The sequence below is a fragment of the Hemiscyllium ocellatum genome, chromosome 10, assembly GCF_020745735.1.
Source record: "Hemiscyllium ocellatum isolate sHemOce1 chromosome 10, sHemOce1.pat.X.cur, whole genome shotgun sequence".
In the NCBI taxonomy this organism is placed as follows: Eukaryota; Metazoa; Chordata; class Chondrichthyes; order Orectolobiformes; family Hemiscylliidae; genus Hemiscyllium; species Hemiscyllium ocellatum.
Genome location: NC_083410.1, coordinates 20,798,094 through 20,820,255, shown reverse-complemented (window position 1 = coordinate 20,820,255; position 22,162 = coordinate 20,798,094). Strand labels below are relative to the sequence as shown.

General features: G+C 42.4%; 1 protein-coding gene across 5 annotated transcripts in view; it reads left to right on the top strand.

Annotated features, from left to right (window-relative positions):
• Nucleotides 1–22,162, top strand: part of ltbp1 (latent transforming growth factor beta binding protein 1) — a 371,964-nt gene that overhangs the window by 58,060 nt on the left and 291,742 nt on the right. For all 5 annotated transcript variants that reach the window (XM_060831324.1, XM_060831322.1, XM_060831326.1 and 2 more), the window contains exon 4: nt 17,108–17,268. In XM_060831324.1, the coding sequence (XP_060687307.1) occupies nt 17,108–17,268 (161 nt within the window). The remainder of the gene's footprint in view (nt 1–17,107; nt 17,269–22,162) is intronic.

Here is a 22,162-nt window from a genome sequence, read left to right as displayed (position 1 = left end):
CATAACAGACTGGGCTGAATGACCTAATTCTGCTTCTGTATCTTATGGTCTTACAATCTTATTGAGGTCCCCAGGAGAAAAGATTAATCTTGTTGCTGAGATATGTCTTCTTAGCTCTGGAACAATTTCAGAAATTTGTTGTTGGAACCCCTTGCTACCCCCTCTCTAACCGCTCGCTACCCCCTCGCTACCCCTGGTTCACTTCCTTCCTCTTTCCCGGGACTGAAACCAAGACTACTCCTGGTGAAACATGACAGACTCCCAGACTGGGCAAGCTGCCTCTTCCAGCGTGAATCACGGCAACTGCCCACCTCAATTAGTCAACAGGACCCGAGGCTCTACTTGCGATCAGTTTGGGCACCGATGGGTTTCTGTGTATTATGCCATTTTCAAAGAATGTCTAATGTTGTACTTTCTGTGGGAAGATGCCCTTCCCCACTTGTATGGAAGAAAGATTTGCACCTGAATTTCTTCTCCCTTCTCCTAAAGATGGTAACTTTGGCTGGTTTACTGTTCCATATGTACTGCCCTGCAGCGCCTCATTCTTATAAGTGTGTCCAGGGACAAAAGAGACCATTTTGCTGCTCTACTGTTGATTGGACCCTCCACCAGGAGCCTGTAAAGTGAAAACTTGCCCTTTTTTGGTCATAAATTTATGTTGCACTGGAAGTGATTGTCAAATATATGTGGGCAGCTGTGATATTTAACCTCATTGTCACTATTAGCACTTTGTGCTATCTGCCATCTATTTCAGTTTGCCTCAGGTAACGTGCCCTCACCAGATCCTCTTTGGTACTGCATCTAGGGTCTGTCTAATTATCTGTGGTAGTGGATGGACCCACTGGTGAGTGTAAACACAAGAGGAATTTCTTAGAGTGAACACGATGGTTTATTGCATACTATCAATAAGTACAGGTTACAATGTAAATGTGGCAAGTTTACTCAGGACTCTCCGGCGTGGTACAGAATACACCTGTTCCCATAGAGCTCATTGTCTCCACCCGCAGATGATGCATGACACCAATGGAATGGGTGAAACTGGTGTAATTTCAGCATTAATTCTTTCCTAACTGTTACTTGATAGACTAGCTCCAATTAAATTGGACTCTGATGTGGAGTGATATTGAGTTTTTATTGCCACCTCAGTGGTACTGAACAAACACTGACACCAGTATTCAGCATCATGAGGAGAGAGGCAACAATATTCAACATGGAAAGACCAAAATCACACCCACCAATCAGCTTGAGATGTAATAGAATGGCAAATCCCCACAACATTGAATAAAGAGCTTGCTGCTGTAAGACATTGGAGCTGAAGTAGGCCGTTCAGCCCATCGAGTCTGCTCCACCATTCAATGGGGTCATGGCTGATCCACTAATCCTCCACTGCACTTGCATGCCTTTTCCCCATCACCCTCGATGCCCCCAACTGATTTAAAAACTTATTGATCTCAGTCTTGAAAGTACTTAATGACTCAGCCTGGACAGCCTTCGGTGGGACAGAATTCCACAGATTCACTAGCTCGTAACTACCTGCAACTTGGCAAGTTTCATTTTCCAGGTGCAAGTTGTCATTGTGGGGAAAATGCTTGTTCTCTCCAGGGTATATAAAGTAAACCATGAGGAAATATTGAGAGTCAGGTAACATCAGTACTCTATAAGGTAATGGTGTGGAAAGAGTTAGGCTTTAACTGCATTAAGCTCCATCCAGTCTGATGATGGAATTCAGTCTGGGCAGAAAGGAATGAGTGTAGCACACGATCCCGATGAATACAGAATGTCCTTTTTAGCTCCTGATAATCTGTAATTATGCCAAACCAGTCAATGTAACTTGTATCTTTTACTGTCACATCTTGAAAAGAAGTCATTTGCCAATTATATGTCCATTCTGTAAGTTTGTTCACTCACAGCTTCCTTTACAGTGGTTCCAGCTGTGATCTGAACGGCTCCTCACATCCCATCCTCTGCCAGTCTGCCTTTTACTACAAGTCCATCATTTGGAATGAATGTTAGCAGTTTCATGTTCTGTCGTTTAACATATTTCCTATTGTGAGTGTGCATGGAGGCTTCAATATGCGAGCTGTTAATTTCCATCAAAAATTGGATTGACAGTAAAACCAAACAAATATGATGCTGGACGTCTAGAGCACAAACGGAAAGTGCTGGAGAAACTCAACAGGTCTGGCAGCACCTACATAAATACCACCCTTTCCCTGGTTGAATTCAGGTAAAGGGTTACTGGACTCAAATTTAATTCTGCTCCTCTCTACAGATGCTGCCAGACCTGCTGAGTTTTCCAAAATTTCCTCTTTGTGTTTCAAAAATTAGAACCTAAGTTTGTGGACAAAATTCTCTAACTCAAGCCAATACTGAGTAAGAGCTAGAGTGGAGCCAGAATGGAAAGATACAGACATGGTTAGTGTTAGTGCATCCATCCAGCACTGGCAGAATTCTGCCAAACCCAACCACCCAGGGAAATGATGAACTGTGCTATCAACCTGAAGGAGACCAGAAAATAACGGACACATTGGGCACGAGCTGGGAATAGACTGAGCCTGGAATGCTTTCCAGTTATAAATTCCTGATGGGTTTGATTAAGAAAATGCACCTGCCTTGTTGAGTTTACTTGGCATAAAGAGATCCTGTGTGCTGGAAGGGATGAGCTGATGCTTACATTTTTACACAGCATATTATCATCGCACTCTGGGAATGCATCGTTATTCTGTAATTTGATGCAAACTCTAGAGAAGTAATATTTCTCGCTGCATGTGAAAGTGATTATGATTTCCAGGATTACGGGGAATTGTGGCATGACTTAATCGGACAGCCCTTTCTAAGAGCCAGGACAAGTACAATAAGTGAAGTGATCTCCTTTTGCAGGATTCTGTGTGTCACAGGGCTATGGGTATAAATGGCTAGGTTTGCGTCATTTAATCTCCCCATAAAGATTCTTTGATTCTCAGGCAGTGACCCGTTGGACTTAACTTCCACGCTCTCTTTCAATTCTCGAATGGATACTTATGATTATTTAGATTGACTAATATCCTGTTCACCTTGCCATTTGCATGCTGCAATATTTCCCATTTCTGATCAAATACAGCAGACTGTATATATTAGCCTGAGCTGACACCATGGCCTCAATGTCCCCCTTATGTGGCTTCTGCTCTTCTGTGTATGCATGTGGGAATATCTCCAAACACATTCCTGGAAACCTATGCTTTGTTGACAGGTGTTTGAGGAATTTGCTGAGTAAATTGGCACCACCCTGGATGATTTGTCCTGTGAACTGGTACAAGACCTGCCATCTTTTGTCATTCGTACCTGGGTACAGAAATGAACAAAGCTATTGACTTGGGTTGTAGATTTTAATGGACAGATGTCTGGGGTGCAAGTTGAGTTTAATGAATTACTCATGTAAAAGAGACCTAAGGGGCAACTTTTTCATGCAGAGGGTGGTACGTGTATGGAATGAGCTGCCAGAGGATGTGGTGGAGACTGGTACAATTGCAACATTTAAGTGGCATTTGGATGGTATATGAATAGGAAGGGTTTGGGGGGGATATGGGCCGGGTGCTGGCAAGTGGGACTAGATTGGGTTGGGATATCTGGTTGGCATGGATGGATTGGACCGAAGGGTCTGTTTCCATCCTGTACATCTCTATGACTCTATGACTCTATAACATGGTAAGATCGCCAAAGTGTAGGTTGAACTATATCTATTACATATTTTTTTCCTCAGACATGTTTTGTGATGCGCTTTTTTGAAGAGATTGGCTTGGGATCAGCTCCCTCACAATGACTCATGATTCACTTTGAGAAGGTGTTTGGAAGGTTAAGAAAGTGTTTAGCATGCTTGCCTTCATTGTTCAGACTATTGAGTACAGGAGTTGGGATGACATGTTAAAGTTGTACAGAATGTTGGTGAGGCCTCTTTTGGTGTACTGTGTACAGTTCTGGTCCCCCGGCTATAGGCAAGATATTATTAAATTGGAGAGGGTTCAGAAAAGATTTGCCAGCATGTTGCCAGGACTGGAGGCTTTGAGTTAGAAGGATAGGCTTAATAGTCTGGGCATTTTTTTTTCACTGGAGCATAGAAAGTTAAGGGATGACCTTATAAAGGTTTATAAAATCATGAGAGACATAGATAAGGTGAATAGCAAAGGTCTTTTTCCCCAGGGTGGGGGAGTTTAAAACTCGGGAGTATATTTTTAAGGTGAGAGGAGAAAGATTTAAAAGGGACCTAAGGGGCACCATTTTCATACAGAGTGTTGTTGAAATGTGGTATAATCTGCCAGAGGAAGTGGTAGATGGCAGGTACAGTTTCAATGTGTGAAAGACATTTGGACAGGTACATGAATAGGAAAGGTTTGGAGAGATATGGGTGAAACGGAGCCAGTGGGACTAGTTAAGTTTGGGAAACTTGGTCAGCGCGGATGAATTGGACAGCACAGTCTGTTTCCATGCTGTATAACTTTATGTCTCTAAGTAACAGAACCTGGAACTGGGGAAGAGACTCCATACTGAGTGTAACACCTCAGATTTATTTAGAGATTCCCTACATCTTGTTCAAATGCTAACACATGAAACCATTCATTTAAAGGGAGGACAAGAACATTCTCTTTGTGATGATTTAAGCTTATCATCCTTAACTTCATCCTCTTCTCCATCTTCATTTGTCAAACGTACACATTTTAGATTGATTTATAAGGCACAAAGAAACCTGATTTTGTCTCATTGTGCCTGATGTGCCAGTCTTTTGAATGAGCTATTAGTATGTTGCGACTGTCTGCTCTTTCCCATGGCCCCGTAAGCGTTTCCTTTCGTACCAGACATCCAATTCCCTTTCGAAGTGAGGATTAAATTGCCTATTGCTCCCCTTTCAGACATCATATTCCATAACATTACAATACACCGTGTCAGAAATGTCTCCTGACCTTTCCTCTGGTTCTGTTGACAATTAATACTTTTTAAGTTCAGAAATATGTTTATAACCTGCTGAAAGCTTTCTAAAACTGCAACAGCAACAGCAAACCAGGTTTTACAGTTCTTAGACTGATGGAGTCATATAATTTTGAAATCAGAATTAGTTGCTGTGAAAGTGGTGAGAGATGGCCTACCATTATTTATATAACTGATCAATTAGCTCAAGATATTCTTCAGTTTATTAGAGATTTGTGGGTATAGACTATGATTCTTTGATACTTTACATTTGAATCTTGATTAAACCCTCATTGTATTCCTCAACATGTGTTCAGCAAAATAAGCTTTGGCCGGACAAGGACTGTGTATTATTTTGAACAGTGTTTCATGACACCACTAATCCTAGACAGTACAGAGGTGACTGAGTAGATTCACCGTCAATCACCACAGGAAACTGTACTATTCGAAGGGATGAGGCTGGAAGTACACTGATAAGTTTTATCCTGTAACTGTTCTCTACTCTGTGAAAACTGCTGGAGAATTCACCCTGCTTCAACTGGTAGATGCCCTCTGATTGCTGTTGCTTGTGGACACCACTTTTAAATGCACTGTGTAAATAGATTTTGTTCACTTTGCTGTTTGCTTTGTGTAGAAACTTAGAAAATAGGAGCAGGAATAAGCCATTTGGCCCTTCAAATCTGTTTGATATCTGTTATGATCATGGCAATTTATCCAACTCAGTAGCCTGTTCCTATTTCCACTACATATCCTTTGATCCTTTTAGCCCCCAGTGCTTTATCCAATTCCCTCTTGATATCATAGAATGTTTTGCCCTCCACTACTTTCTGTGGTTGCGAATTCCACAGACTCATCCCTCTTTGGGTGAAGAAATTTATCCTTATTTCGGTCCTAAATGATTTACATTGAACCTTTAGACTATGACCTTTGATTCTGGATGCCCAAGCATCAGGAACATCAACCCTATCGAGTCTTGTCAGAATCGGTTTCCACAACACTCCTTTTCATTCTTCTGAACTCCAGTGACTATAACTAATACATAAGCTCATTGATTCAACTTCTCCTTAAACATAAAGCCCCACTATCCTAGGAATTAATTTCATAATTGACTCTGACTGCGACAGGCATCAATTCACTGCAATCTCTGTGAGGTAAGGAGAGCAAAGCTGCAAACAACATTCCAGGTGTAGTCTCACCAAGGGCCTGTCTAACTGCAGCAAGACACCCCTTCTTCTGTACTCGAAACCTATCACTGTGAGAGCCAACATACCATTTGCCTCCTTCACCATCCAATGCACCTGCATGCTTAACTTTAGAGAGGACACCCAGGTCTAGTTGATGACATCCAGCTCCCTTAATTTATAACCATTCAGATAATAATCTTCCTTCTGGTTTTTGCTATCAAAGTGCTGCAGGATAGACTTTGCTGTGGGTTTGTTACCTTTGAGGGAGCACCAATGAATGAATGCATGTTTGATGATCAACTGCCTTTGAGGAGATTATTGTGGTGTCTCATACACTGTACCTTATGTCTAGAGAAATCTGCGAGTTGTTTCCTATGGCACATAGCATTGGCATTGAAGCAAGAACACTGCTGGGGAGTGAAGACTGAGAAGGGTATTCCTTCAATTCAACAAATGCTGTATACAACAAAAGCTATTTCTTTCAACGACTCTCACATTCTATAAATGAATAGAAAACATAGCCAGGATGGCATTTAATCACTATGGAGGTGAGGGGGGGGTAATAAAATCAGTTCAGAGGGTGTAGGTTGGAGACCCCACTGTGATATTGTCATTGAGGTCAGTCTCAGAAGATGTTATCTTGAGTAAAAATGTAGAGAGGTAGCTGAGCCTAGGCTTGTTGGAGAGATTTTTTTTCATTTTAACAATCTGCTAGCTGTTTGCATTTGACTTCTCGATGGTGACACCTGACCCAGTCAGAGTCAATTTCCAAGCAATCAGCCCTCTTTTCTTCTGAACTCTAAATAGCTGTGGTTGCTTGAAATTAGGAATTCTTGCATCTGTCCTGGCCAGTGCGAGAAAAGCTTTGGCAACATTTCAGCAACAAAGGTTTACAAGTTGAAAGGAGATAATGAACATATTAATCAAATACACGCAAAGTTGTATGCTTTAAAGAGATGATAATAATGTCCTTGGCAAATGCCTTTCTTTCAACTTAGAGCATGGAACAGGCAGGAGATTCAAGTATGATTTTGTTAGGTAGCATTAATGCAGAGCTGGATTTCAGTGACTTCGCATGTTGTTTGTACATTTGAAAGAAAAACGCTTAGCAACCCCTTTACCACACTAACAACGTATACACCAAAGTTATGGTTCAGTCAGAACGTGCAAGGCTTGAACATATTCCTTTGTTTGCAAAGAATAGGTCTCTCTATATAAATCCATCATGTTTCAAGCAAGTGCAAATGAGTTATGTTATGAGCTTGATTAATTATTTTAAATTGATCAGACAGCAAAACAAAGCAATCAGACAAGAAGTAAAACCTCTTCCATAAAAGATCTGCAACAAAAATTCAAATTGGAAGCAATGAGAACCCACATTTGTAAATGCTTAGGTTCAGCACTGTAGTGTTTGTCCAATATCAACTAAGACTTACCATGCTATTAAAATTTTGCACATTTTATCAAGCATATTTAGTGCATATTGAGTGGGTTAAACGTTACAGATTCCTACCTTTCATGTGTTTCAGTTTAGTTTCTTGGCAAGGCACTGTTTCAGCACAGCCAGTGAAAGGGCAGGGTCATTTAGGCAGCAACTCAGTAATTTCCACATTTTGTATACTCCAGACGCTGTCTAACTCACTTCATAATAACAGTGGGTGCTGATGGCCCCATTCTTATTCTTAACACAAAGTCTGAGTTAAGATTTGTAATATTTTATAGATATAGAAACATTTCCTTTGTCAGTTGGCACAATGTAATATGTTTGAGAAGGAGTGGCTGTGATCATTAATTATTCTGGTGAAACAGTAAATATGTTCCATTTCAACATATCCCTCATGTCACTGTACAGTGACCAGAACAATTGTTCACTACATCCACCCCTCCACTTTCCTTTCCCTCTCCATTTTCTTTCTGTCAGTTACTATTTGAAATGGCAGCAATAATTTGATGCTTTAGAATTTGGCTCATATTTAAGGCTCCTGGAACAGAGAAGGGGGAGTGGATGCAGTGAACTCTGCAAAAGGTTTTATTGACTTCAAACCTTAATTAGAACCGTGAAAGGATATTAGTGGGTCCCAGTCAACGAAACACGTGCAAATCTTCAATATAAAACAAAAAGCAGGTGTCTAGCCAAGTCAATATCCTCCAAGTGCTGTGTCTACAACATGGCTTGAGGCTGTCAAAAAAAATGCTTTCACAAAATCAGTTTCTTACAGCACTGTAAAAATAGGCTCCAAATAGTTTCTTAATTACGGCACATTTCTAGGAGGTTAGATTACACTGTGTTTACACATTATTTTTCAGCTCTGACATTGCAGAATGTGTACAGACCGTTAATCTCTGGGACCATTTAAGAATTCTTTCAGAGAGATTATATTCATTCCAGTACTGAGTAAAATGCCAGTTCTGAATAGCTATTGACTTAATACCATTTAGACTTCTAGTAAATATTGTCCTTTTAGCCGCATTCATGTTTGGCTTATTTAGTCTAGATGAAGTGCTCCATTCCAAGCGCTTTCAGCTCTTTAACCCGGCTCAGATCCATGTTCACAGTCCTGGCTCTAATTTTAAAGTAAGGTTTTGGGCAAGGGATTCACTGCTGGATATGAGCAAGAACTGTTTTATGCAGTGAATGGTGATGACCTGGAAATCATTGCCTAGGAGAGTGGAGGAAACAGAGGTGACCAATTGTTTCAGAAAGGAAGCTTGATTGCACCAGACTTGCTGGGTCACAGCGAGGAGTGGGGGAATGGAACAGACTGGATTGTGCTACAGAGAGCCGGCCTTGCCTCAACGAACCAAATAGTTTCCTTTGTGCGAAAGAGTCTATAAATTAACAGGGCATTCCAGATGGGGCACGGTTCTACAATCACTGAGTGGAGAATCACAATCACATAGAAATAAGCTCAGTTTGAAATTAAATGTTTTGAACAGCTTACGAATTGATGACAAATATTCGCTCGACTGTAGGTTGTTTAATTTTCAGGCAAATGCTGTTTTGTCCCAACACCACTGATTATAATTACACTGAGGCTGCTATACTGTGACCAAGTCAACCTCTATTTCCATGTACACAGTATACTGGCTGTGGCCAGTCAGCTCAGGGTCAGTCCCCTGGTTTTGTTTTCCCCTACATAATCACCCATTTTGTGTGTGTGTGTGTGTGTGTGTGTGTGTGTGTGTGTGTGTGTGTGTGTGTGTGTGTGTGTGTGTGTGTGTGTGTGTGTAAAATATCTCCACCGTCAGGAAAACACCCATTGTTGCCAATGAACAGAGCCTGATTAGAGCAATGCTTTGACTGTAGGTTGTCTTCAGATCAGCAATTTTTCCACTTCATCCTCACAGAATAGGCCTTAGTTTGGCCCTTACCACACTGGAGTGGTGTGTGGTTAAAGAAACAAGCTCCTAGTTTTAGAAGTAACAACGCGCGCAAAGAAAAACCGAGGTTGCTGGAAAAGCTCAGTAGGTTTGACAGCATCTGTGAAGACAAATCAAAGTTAACGTTTCAGGTCCGGTGACCCTCCCTTAGTGCACAAAAAGCTTCTGTTTGTGTTACAGGAGAACAGACCAGGCCTCTGGCTGGGACACATCACAGAAGTTTACAAGTCTCAAAGACAAAACAGCCCCAGGGAAAGGTGCACTGGTGACAACCTCAACCAGCGGCAAACAGCCCCAGTTGCTTCTTTTTGAGAAGAGAAGGAGATTTCGCATGGTAATTGATGTGCCATTGAGGACATAAAAAAAACAGGGATATGACAAGAGTTAGGGAACAGGTTCTGCCCATAATGGAGGTGGGGGTGGGGTGGGGGGGGGGGGGATGGAAACGAACTACTGTCCAGTTACAGCTGACAGTGAAGGACATGGCGAAAGGGATTAATTAGTCATCTCTGATACATGTTAGCAGCTTGTGGCCTGGGTCTGTGCAACAATTAGCTCAGTAATGTACGAATGGGGTTGGCTACTCTGCCAATGTGACACCACGTTTTTTTTCCTACATTCTACAAATATAATGTTTCCTCTTGTTTTAATCACTGCGAGTGTCTCACTGATTAAGTAATTTTGGGCAAGACAGCTTTGCGTTATTTGTTTAAAATTGTGCGGGGGAGTTAATGCGCGAGATGATCAGCTGTCCTTCCTCATTTTATCTTCGAAAGCTGCTGGTTAGACCAAGCTGGAATTTTCCTTCTGTGTATAACTCTCCCCTGTGGTGACCTCATTGGTTCCGCTGCAGTGATGAATGGGAAATAGGAATTCCCTCAAGAGTCTGTGGGCAGCGATCCCCATTCATGTTGTCACTGTGAGGAGGAGAACATCATGATGTCAGCTTGTTCACTTGAAAGCCTACACCAGTCTTTTCTTTCGAGCCCTGTCCTCAGATCATTTTCTCTCGCCTGCATTTTCAGTCTCTCTGACTGAAAGTGCCTGCCTCCGTTTCTCAAAATAACTCTCTTCGTTTCTGCTCAGTCCAGGGTCGCCAACTGTGATTAAGCCTATTCCTGGAGCTCTCATCACATGACTTGTCCTGTGCTCCAGCCATCAATCCACCAACACATCCAGCCGAGTGACGTCAATTGGAAAGACCCATTATCCAGTTGGAAGATGCTTGACTCCCAGCCAAATAGACATTTTTTTTTACCTTTTTCCATTTTTTTTGGATATTATTTATTTTATAAAGAGCAACATTCAAAGAAATCGACAAAAACAGCCTTTTTTAAAATATCCAGGGTTGTATGCAGTAGTGTTGTTGAGATAGATCCCCAATCTCTCAAGACTCCAAGCCAATTCTGAAGGTTTATCGACCCCAGCTCCATCATATGTTTTATCTCTTCCTTATTCTCCACTGCCGGGCACCCATTTTTCAATTAAAATCATTGCCTTTTGTTTCCAGGTCTTTGTTTCCAGGGCTGAAGAATTTCTGGATCTGAAACATTATCTCCACAGATGCTGCCAGAGCTGTTGGGTTTTACCAGCAATTCATATTTTTGTTTCTCATTTCTAGCCTCTGCAGTTCTGTGTTTTTTTTTGACTTATACTTGTCTTTTGCCTTGAGTTAGGAGGAAGGGAAGGCAATTCTGATTGTTACCTTAGGCTGCCACTACAGTGCACTATGAGGGAGTGCTGCCCTGTTGAGAGGTACTATCCTTTGGAAGAGAAATGAAGCTAAAGTCCAATCTGACCCCACAATTGGATACAAATGATCCTCTGGCACTGTTTCAAATAAGAGCAGGGGGTTTATCCATGATTTCCTGGCCAATATTTATCCCTCAATCAACACCAAAAAAACAGATTTATCTGCTCATTCACACATTGTGGTTTATGGGAACTTTGTGGGCAGTAGGTATTTGCCATGTTTCTCACAACAGTGACTAAACTTCAAACACATTTCTTCATTGACTAAAGGCCACGGACACGACCTTATAAATGCAAGTCTTTATTTCTTCAACATTTTGAATTTCATGTTTAACTCTTGGTTTTCTTCTTGATTGCTTTTTTTTTTGGGGCGGCATAGTGGCTCAGTGGTTAGCACTGCTGCCTCACAGCACCAGGGACTCAGTTCAATTCCAGCCTCAGGTGGGTGTCTGTGTGGAGTTTGCACATTCTCCCAGTGTCTGTGTGGGTTTACTCCTGGTGCTCTAGTTTCCTCCCACAATCCAAAGATATACTGGCCATACTAAATTGTTCAGGGATGTGTAGGTTAGGTACATTATTCAGGGGTAAATGTAGAGTAATAAGATAGGGGAATTGGTCTGAGTGGGTTACTCTTCAGAGGCTCAGTATGGACTTGTTGGGCCAGATGACCTGTTTTGACACTGTAGGGATTCGATGATTATGCCTACTTGTGTGTGTCAGTGTACACAGGTATGCAAGCATTTATGTCAAACACAAAACACACTGTAATAAATTTTTAAAATGTTGTCAGGTCATATCACATTCTCACTAGTTATAAACATTGCATGTTTCAAATGATACACTTACAAGCTGAGATGTACAACGTATGCAAGATTTCATGATTTAAAACTTTTCCTTTTAACAATTAAACTAAAATCAACATAGACTAAACAAACTCAACTGGCAGAGGATACACCAAAGTGTAGAAAACATGCTTCTCGAACTGAAGATACTTTACGATACATTTGTGTGTTAAAATTAGAATTAGGTTTATTATCATGTGTACAGGAAGTACAGGAGTCCAGTGAAAATGTGGCCCCTCATGGCGCCATCTTCGGTACAAAGTAGGTACAAACCTTGGACACAAAATATGTAGCTTTGATAATTCAGTTCGAAACGCTTCATGGATTTCAAGTAAGCTCGCTTTTCGCAGCACCTTTGAAAGCAGCTTCACTTAGTCTTCTGAGTATCTTGAAACTAACTTCTCACATCAAGGCCCTCTCCAATGACAGTTTGAACCTTCGATCTTAATCCTCTCCTATCAAACAGAAAATCAGTTCTCCTCCGCATCCTGCACAGCGGCTTCTTTAATCTGTCTTCCCACTGCTTTTCCCAGCTGCAGTGACGTCCCTCTCCCTTTCTGGGTTTCTGTGTCTGGGATTTCTCTGTGTCCAGAAAGCCCAGCTGCCTGGCTTTTGTGTCAAGATGATTAGGTCTGGCTGAATCTATTCAAAGTGGAAGCTGCATTTATTATAGATTGTATTTGTAAATCTTCTTAATGTGCTAGATCAATACTGGTGGCAAACAGCATTGGTATAAAGGGAATGAGCTACAATTTGCACATGGATACAGGGCTGGGTTGACAGTTTATGAATAAATTAGGTAAGGATACAGCCATACTCCACCGATCCTTAGATTTTGTTTGCATCACACAAGATGAGTAGTAAAAATGATGGAAGTCAGGTGAAGGTTTTTATTTAACATTAATGTGAGATTACCCATTAATGCACAATTGTTCTTTGTACCTTAAGTGGTCTGTTTATAATGGTGCTGTTTCTCTCTGAGGTACAAAGTATAACCCATAAGCATCATACATTAACCTCAGGTTTAATTGAGGCCCAGTCTTCAAGCAGGTGGCCTTTGATGCCATTCACTTTGGGGAAAAGGGGCCATGTTCAGGAGATTTTAACCTCAAATCTGGATTTTCTCCCAGGCTTTGTAAACATGCCATGAGGACCAAGTGCGTGTCTGAGCGCCTCATGTGCCAGAACCCAGTCTGCAAGTGGACTCTTTCCTGAGGTGACCTTCTCTCCAGGATGTCAAGTGACCTCTACCATCCTGACGGATGGCAATACAGGGAGAGACAGACAGCCTCTGGACAGTTGGAATTTCAACAAAGTACATTTTGGCCACAGCTGCCAGGTCATCTCTGCGTTGGGATGGGGAGGGAGATTTGGGAAGAGGAGGAGTGGATATCCGCCCTGTGACTGGAAAAAATGAGGCTGACAGCCCAGTGAACCCCATAGTGGGCTGCTTTGACGGGTGTGTCTCAGTCCCCACTGATGGGAGGTTACTAGCCTTCTGTGGAGGTGGGCAGTGAGTATGGAAATCCAACATAGACAGCTCCCTCATCACAGCGAGAAAAGGAGAGCCAACTGGGGCTGAACCATGAGGGCTGCCTGCCTCCGGCAAGGGAAGCCAGGGCCTTCTCGATGACCTCGGAAAGTATGGGAATTGAGCCCATGGTGTTGGCATCACAAACCAGCCATCCAGCCAACTGAGCTAACCACACCTCCAACGAGAGCTGTGGGGTTGTTACGCCTATCTGAGAGAGCAGACTCCCTCAGTCCTGCCCTGGCATGTTAACCTTGCTTCTTTGTGCTCCCATTTTGGGGTGAGCTTTGAAACGAGAATCCTGTGACACAGAGGGGTTGGTGCTGCTCACTGTGTTACAACGGATGTACTTGTGGGAAACCCAGGTGGCTGCTAAAGAGTGCTCTCAGTGAGCACTGTGATTGGTTACTTCTCACTGGCAGGTGGGCAACTGCTGGCCCAGTCCCTGAGGCTGCCTCCCTGAGACTAGGGCACAGGAGGCAATGTGGCAGCACACCAACATGCTGGCCGGGCATGGCACACTGCTCCATGGTCTGTACGCACATTGGTAGGTCTGGGAAGCTAGTGGCTAAACTGCCTCATGGCGAGTGGGCAGAGTCAGGGGATGTAGTGGCAAGTTATTTTAACTGAGTCTGGAATGACACCTGATCCTGTCTGATATTGCGTTATTTCACCTCCTTGAGAGTTCCAGTGACATGGATCTGCTGCAAAAGATCCCGCTGGCTCTGATGGGTTTCTTTGTAGTTTCTGAGGCAGTCATCCAGGGCAGTTTTAATAACCCAAACGCACTGCCACCATCACTTCCTTTCTACTGTTTCTCCATGCCCCTACAACCTACCACTGATTGTATCTCTCGCAAACTGCTGCTGTTGAGACTCACTAGATCCCCCAGTGTCAGCTGGTGATTGGTAGGGAACTGTTATGATCAAGTGAGAAGGGGTAAAATGGTTTCTCTCTCTTCCCACTCTTTACTTAACTGCACTTTGTTAAAAAAAGAGATTGGGCTTGCCAGTGCGATGATAATTTAACAGCTACAATGCTGTGACTGTAAAAGACACACACCAACAGTTCAGTTATTTAACAAAAAACAGAATAGCATTCATTGTACTTAACCAGTCTAAATAAAGTGTAAAGAAATGTCAAATTACACACACACATATATATACACGCGCGATTACAGAGTAAGCGGTTAGATTAAGCAATGTGTTTTCCAGTAATGTTAAAGGAGTTTATGGTTTTTGAAGGTTGGTGGCTTGGCTGGCTTCAGGCTGAACTTGGGTTTGGCGCTGAGCTGGTGAAGATGTTGAAAGTTGATTCATCACATCTTCCTGAGACAGCAGCTGCTAGGTTGATTGTTTGCTCTCTGCCTGCAGCACATACCCAGTTAAATAACAAACAGGGCTCAAAACTTGTGACTTGAGTGGAGAAAGAGAAAGAGGATCCACTTAGGACGTTGCTTCTCCAGCATCTCATTTGCATGTCTCCTATCCCCTGCAGAAGAGCAATTGGTTAAGTACATAAAGTGCTAAGTGGCTTAACACAAGTCAGTCTCTCCCTCCAATTGCCCAGTCACCCAAGTGTGGTCATGAGTAGTAGATTCTAATTGCCTGGCTTACATGTTTACATTACAGCTTAAAAATGTGTTGCTGGAAAAGCACAGCAGGTCAGGCAGCATCAAAGGAGCAGGAGAATCATCACTTCAGGCATAAGCCCTTCATCAGGAATGAGGAGGGTGTGCCAAGCAGGCTAAGATAAAAGTAGGGAGGAGGGACTTGGGGGAAGGGCGTTGGGAATACGATAGGTGGAAGGAGGTTAAGGTGAGGGTGATAGGCCGGAGAGGGAGTGGGGGCGGAGAGGTTGGGAAGAAGATTGCAGGTCAGGAAGGCGGTGCTGAGTCTGAGGGTTGGGACTGAGAAAGGTGGGGGGAAGGGAAATGAGAAAGCTGGAGAAATCTGCATTCATCCCTTGTGGTTGGAGGGTTCCTAGGCGTTGAAGATGAGGCGCTCTTCCTCCAGGCGTCGTGTTGCTATGGTCTGGCGATGGAGGAGGTCAAAGACCTGCATGTCCTTGGCGGAGTGGGAGGGGGAGTTAAAGTGTTCAGCCATGGGGTGGTTGGGTTGGTTGGTTTAGATTACATACAGGCACACTCCTGTCATAGTCAAGGTTATATTATCCCAGTGATGAGATACAATGATTTATATCCAGTTGATTGTCTAGATACTTTGCTCATGGGATAAGAGATGGCCTCATTCACCATCTTTCAAAGTAGGAGTTCTTGATGCAGCTTTGTAAACTGATTGCCTCCAATTCTGTGGCCTCAGAATGTAAAACTGCAGTGATGCAAATGTTCAACCATCTTTGAGAGTGATGTAAAGGAATTGGAATGTGACTTCACCTTTTAGTAAATCTTTAATGAAGTGTGTCCAGCAATAAGGTCAAAGAAAATCTTTTTTGATGTAAGGCACGGTTTCACAACAATAGCATCCTCACATCTGAGCAGCACTCCAGCAACCTGAACACATCCATCTGGACAATACTGAGGGATTGTCTGGTCTGTTAAGTACAGTGCAAAGAAATCACACAATGTTATTTCACAGAAATGCAAGAGATTTATTTCTTGGCTGATGTTTTCTCTCAGTGAACATCTCTAAAACCTTATCTCAAGTTGCCATTTATGGAATTGAGCTTTGTGCACATTCACTGCTGCATTTCCTACATTTCAACTGTGGCTATGTTTTAAAAGTACTTCATTTGCTGAAAAGCGCTTTGGGACATATGATGGTGTCAAAGGTGCTATATAAATGAATGCCGTTCTTTTTTAAATGTAACAATGGGAAATGCTATTGCCACAGCAGTAAGTTTAACTTTTATTCTGACTCTTTTCTCAGTAACAAGTTGTGGGTTGTGGTTCCTCTGAGGTGAATAGGACTGATTCCATTCATCCTCCATTGCTTTGTTGTAGATTCAAGGATTGTGTGTGAATTGTGTTCCCCTTTCAAGGCAGCTCCCCCGTTGGAGCTGAGCTGGTGATTTGAGGACATTTCCAAGTGCGTGTTTCAAATTTGAATGCAGTTACCCCAGCGATTAGCCATTCTGCAGTACCCCAATCAAATATCCAATGCCTCAACTTAAATAACAACTGGTTTGGTGGAACACGAGACTTGAGCTGCAATGCATTGCCTCAGAGAATGGTAAAGGCTTTCAAAAGGCACTGAGGTTATGATTTGTATAGAGAGTATTTTCAGGGTGACAGTACAGGGTTTGGGGGAAGCAGAGATTTGCTCTTACAGAGCTGGCATAGACATGGTGAACAGAATGTATTTCTGCACGGTAAACATTTTATGATTTTATGGTGTATAAATCAATTGTACTTTCAGAAGCTATTTTAATTGTAACTTGTTTAAATGCTGTTGTATTTCACAGTGACTGTGCTGTAGGTATTTTTCTGTTTGACTACTCGAATTGTTTTTCTCCCTCAGCATGGTACCCCTTCCATCGCAACCACTGATGATGCTTGTGCAACGGGGCCAATCTCAACAATTCACGTTTAAACCCAAATATTACAGCCAGAAGTTTTATCCTGGAGGACAGGCTGCAGGAAGTTCGCTGCCTCAGGCTTCATCTGGGAGCCAGTTCCAAGGTTAGTTTCACTGTTCTGACTCTCTCAGATTCCAAATGCAAACCTTTTAAAATAATACAAACAAATGGAGGGAAAGTGATCTGGAATGTACTCCAATACGGGTCTCTTCACTTAAAAGGTTCCACACACTGTAACACACAAGGATACTACTGGCAATTTATTAGCAATTGATCATTAGCAATTGACCTGTAATAAACCTGTAGTCAGGACATTGCCAGCATAAGTCTTTCCGTGTGAATATTACTGTGTACGTTGGTCTGCGGCATCAGTGACAATTGCAGTTAATGAGGAAGAGCTGCCTCTGAATGAAATAGTATCTGAGGGTCACGATACGTACAATCAAACATAAAGGATATCTCAGAGTGATTTCACACCTATCATCTCTGGGTTCAAAGGCGAGCTACAAACATCCATTTCTTTGCAATTATTATTTATGATGTCCTGTTAATCCTTTTGCGAGGTTTTCTCAGGAGCACAGTCCCAACCTTTCAGTCCTTGTGTCTATCTCATGTACTATTTGGCTGTAGTTGCTAACCTCCAGGAATTGGGGACATTGCTGTAGCAGAGGTTGTGTTTTGTTGAGGTCTTCATTCTTCAATTCGCGAGGAAATCTGAATTCTAGGGTACAACCGATGGAATGTTTGTCAGAAATTTTCCTTTTTAAAAACATGTTTGTCTTGCAACATAATTTGACAAACAGCGGAGTTATATGATGTTAGAATAACTGAGGTTTACAGAAGATAGAACTGTACAGCACAGGAACAGGCCCTTCAGCCCATTGAGTCTGAGCTGACATTGATGCCATTCTAAACTAATACCAGATGCCTGCATGTGGTCTGTATCCCCTTAATCCTTGCCTGTTCATGCAGCTGCCTAAATACCTCTTAAATGTTGCTATAGTATCTGCTTCTATTATATACATTCTGTGGAAGATGATTATTTGAAACTCATCCCAGTCTGAATATTTATTACAATATACACAATTCTGTGCTTGAAGATGCAATTCCCATCCTCCCACTTTGTATTGGAAGCCTGATTACTTCCGTGTTACATACGCTCCCCATCCATTCCATCCTGTGAATCAGCAGCTCTCCCAGTATCTTGCCCGAGTGACTATTCCTGACGCACAAACAATATATTTCAATAGACTGCTCTTTCAAGAAGAACCAGTATTTTGAAGTGGACACCAATGCTGTGCTTGACTAATAAACTGAACACGAGCTCATTTGGACACTGATTGAGGTTTGGTGCCTTGCATCAGCAGGTTCAGTGTATTAACTATTTACCACTGCATAGCTACATTTTTATTATTATTTAAAACCTATTTTCTAATCAACCTGTTCACAGATGTTATTGCACACCTCTGGACCAGACAGGATTTGAACTTGGGTCTCTCAGTCTAGGGGGGAAGGGTTACTACCATTGTGCTACAAAGGGGCCCTGCAGGCTGTGCTGCTACAAATCTTGTTGTTATTGATCTCAGCTGATGGTAATACTGGACAAAGCTGAAATGGTGGGGATCTAGTGACACAGTATCACTAGAGTAGGAATCCAGAGGGCCAGGCTAATTCTCTGGGGACAAGTGTTCCAAGGCACCCGGTGAAATTTTAAATTCAGTTTGTAGCATCTGGAATTGGAAGTTGGTTGCGGTGACCATGACAACCATCAACAATTGTTTTCAAAGCCCATTTAGTGAAGGAAGTCTACCATCTTTGCTCAATCAGGTTTACGTTCACTTCAGAGCCATGGCAATGCGGTTGATTCTGATCTGCCCTTGTGAAGTGGCCTAGCAAGCCACACAATTCAATGGCAGGTCACAACGGGCAGCAAGTGGTGTCCTTCCTTTGCCAGTGATGTCACATCCCATGAAAGAATCAATGAAATAAGTGCAGTCAAAATCAATTGACATGATGGTTAGTGCATTCCAAAAGTAATTCACTTTGGTGCGTTGAGATGAAACCAAGCTTGATCATAAAAATGAGGTAGCAATCTGTGGCAGTTTTCTCTCAATCCTCCACTCACTAAAGCCCAGTTATAATGTGCCAATCCTTCCCTTGCCAAGACTTAGGACCTTCTGGTTGCCACACCCTCTCTGTTGACTTATCCACTGAGCCATCAAGTTTGTGTATCTGACCAGGGTGCAGCCATCACACAGCGTTAGGGGAACTTTGATCCCATTGAGTTGTGACGCTACAGCTGCCAGATATTTTGGGATGAATATTTGCCAAAATGTTTACTGAGAGACACATCAAAGTGAAAACTGTCCAATTAAGGGTGGCACGATGGCTCAGTGGTTAGCACTGCTGCCTCACAGCACCGGGGTCCCAGATTTGATTCCAGCCTCAACGACTGTCTATGTGAAGTTTACATGTTCTCCCTGTGTCTGCATGGGTTTCCTCTGGGTGCTCCGGTTTCCTCCTACAGTCCAAAGATGTGCAGGTTAGGTGAATTGGTCATGCTAAATTGCCCATAGTGTTAGGTGCATTAGTCAGAGGGGAAATGGGTCAGGATGGGCTACTTTTCTGAGGATCAGTGTGGACTGTTTGGACTGAAGCGTCAGTTTCAACACTGTAGGGAATCTAACCTAAAAGCCGTGCCTGTAACCACTACTCTCCTGTCTTAATGTCAAAAGACAAAACCCTGGAAAAGAATTGAGTCTAAACACTGCAATTAAACTTGAGGGAAAAGGCATGTGCAAACTATGAAAGTAAATCTTTGCCTGGAAAACCATTTTGTTTTATCCTTCACCTGCTATTTAATGTTAAACTTTTAGAGATTGATGTGTTTTCTTATTTATTTATTTGAATTTTAAATATATTTCTCCTAATGTCCTGATTTGTATTAAGGATAGTTTATTGAAACCCAAATTCCATTGCCCCATCCTTCCTGATCCAGATTGTACGATGTGGGATGCTGTGTTATTCATCTCTGTGGTTTCAGGTCCTTTGAACTGGAGTCGGGAATAGAAAATGCACTCCAGTTTGGTATTGCTGCACATGCTCTTTGACAAGAAAGATTAACAACCAGCATACTACTTGCCACTGTCTGCTTTCTAACTCAAGTAGCTTTGATTGCATTCTTCCCACTTCTTCTGGTCTCCAGCACTGATTAGATTCCCTACAGTGTGGAAACAGGTCCTTTGGTCCAACAAGTCCACACCAACCCTCTGAAGAGTCACCCACTCAGACCCATTTCCCTCTGACTAATGCACCGAGCACGTTGAGCAATTTAGCATGGCCAATTTACCTAACCTGCGCATCTTTGGATTGTGGGAGGAAACCCACAGAGACACAGGGAGAATGTGTAAACTCCACACATACAAGATGCCTGAGGCTGGAAATGAACCCAGGTCCCTGGCACTGTGAGGCAACAGTGCTAACCACTGAGCCATTGTGCCGCGCTGCTTCGTTATTGTCTGGCTGTCAGAGGATTGAATGGTAGACATGGATTTACACAGTGCCCTAGGATGCTCCACAACCATTGACTATATTTTCAAAATATAGTCCCTTAGAATGGAGAAAAAGGGAGTTGCTAGTTTGCACACTGGAAGGTCACAAAAGAGTAAAGAGCTGCATAATCACTTTTTCAGAGATGGTCAAGGGATAACTATTTCACACAACCCCATTGTTGGCACCCATTCTCTTCTTTGAAAAGAGCAGCAACAGTATCTCTTGCATGCACCTCAGATGGGAGGTGAGCCTTTGGTTCATATGAAATGTGGTATTCCATTGGTACTCCAGCAGTCTATTGGGTGGCCACTAGAAAATCACTCTGGCTTTAAGGCTACAGTGTGACTTGAAATCATAACCTTCTGAGTTCAAGCCGAGGTAAGTCACCAGCCAACACCTTAGACACGACAGGTTGGTCAGGAATGCTTCAAACAAGCTCTCTTTTTGTGCCCAAGAAAGATGAACTGACAAAGCAAAACCAAAGGTGTTGGTTTGATTCTTGTACTGATGTTACTTTGTGGGAATCACAAGAGATATGAGTTAGGGGCAGGAGTAAATTATTTGGCTCGCTGAGTCTGTTCTGCCATTTGATAAGAAGATGGCTGATCTGATTGTGGCCTCCAATCTCCTATCTATCCCATACCTCTTGACTCCCTCATCAGTCAAGAATCTATCTAACTCAACCTTAATAATATTCAATGCCCCTGCCTCCACTGGTGAAGAGAGTTCTAGATTAATAACCCGCCAACAGAATTAGACTCTCTTTGTTTGAAATGAGAGACCCTTAATTTCTAAATAGCGTCCCTTACTTTCACAAGGGTAAACATCCTTTCAGCATCCACCCTATCAAGTCACATCAGAAAGAACACCACTTGTTCTTCTCAACTTCAATGGATACAGACTCAATCTGTCTAACCTTTCCTCGCAAGACAACCCTTTCTTCCCAGAAGTCAGTCAAGTGAATCTTCTCTGTCCACTTTCTAATGCAAATACATACTTTATTAAATAAGGAGACCAAACAGTCCAAAGATATACAGGTTAGGTGAATTGGCCATGCTAAATTGCCCATAGTGTTAGATGCATTAGTCAGAGGGAAATGGATCTGGGTGGGTTACTCTTCGGAGGGTTGGTGTGGACTGGTTGGGTCGAAGGGCCTGTTTCCACAATGTAGGAAATCTAATCTAATCTAAAAACTGTACAGGTCGTTCTGCTATAACACACATTTTATTAAAGTGAATTCGCTGTAACACGATTGATGAATTGGGGACACTTTTTCTAAAGTGCAAACTTTTAAAATGCGTGTTGGTTGTAATGCAATTACATTGGCAACACATTAAGCGTGGTTTTTCTATAATCACACAACCATTGCATTACAGAAGAACTATCTGTACACAGTATTCCAGATGTGATCTCACCAATGCACTGTCCTATAAGAGATTGATTTA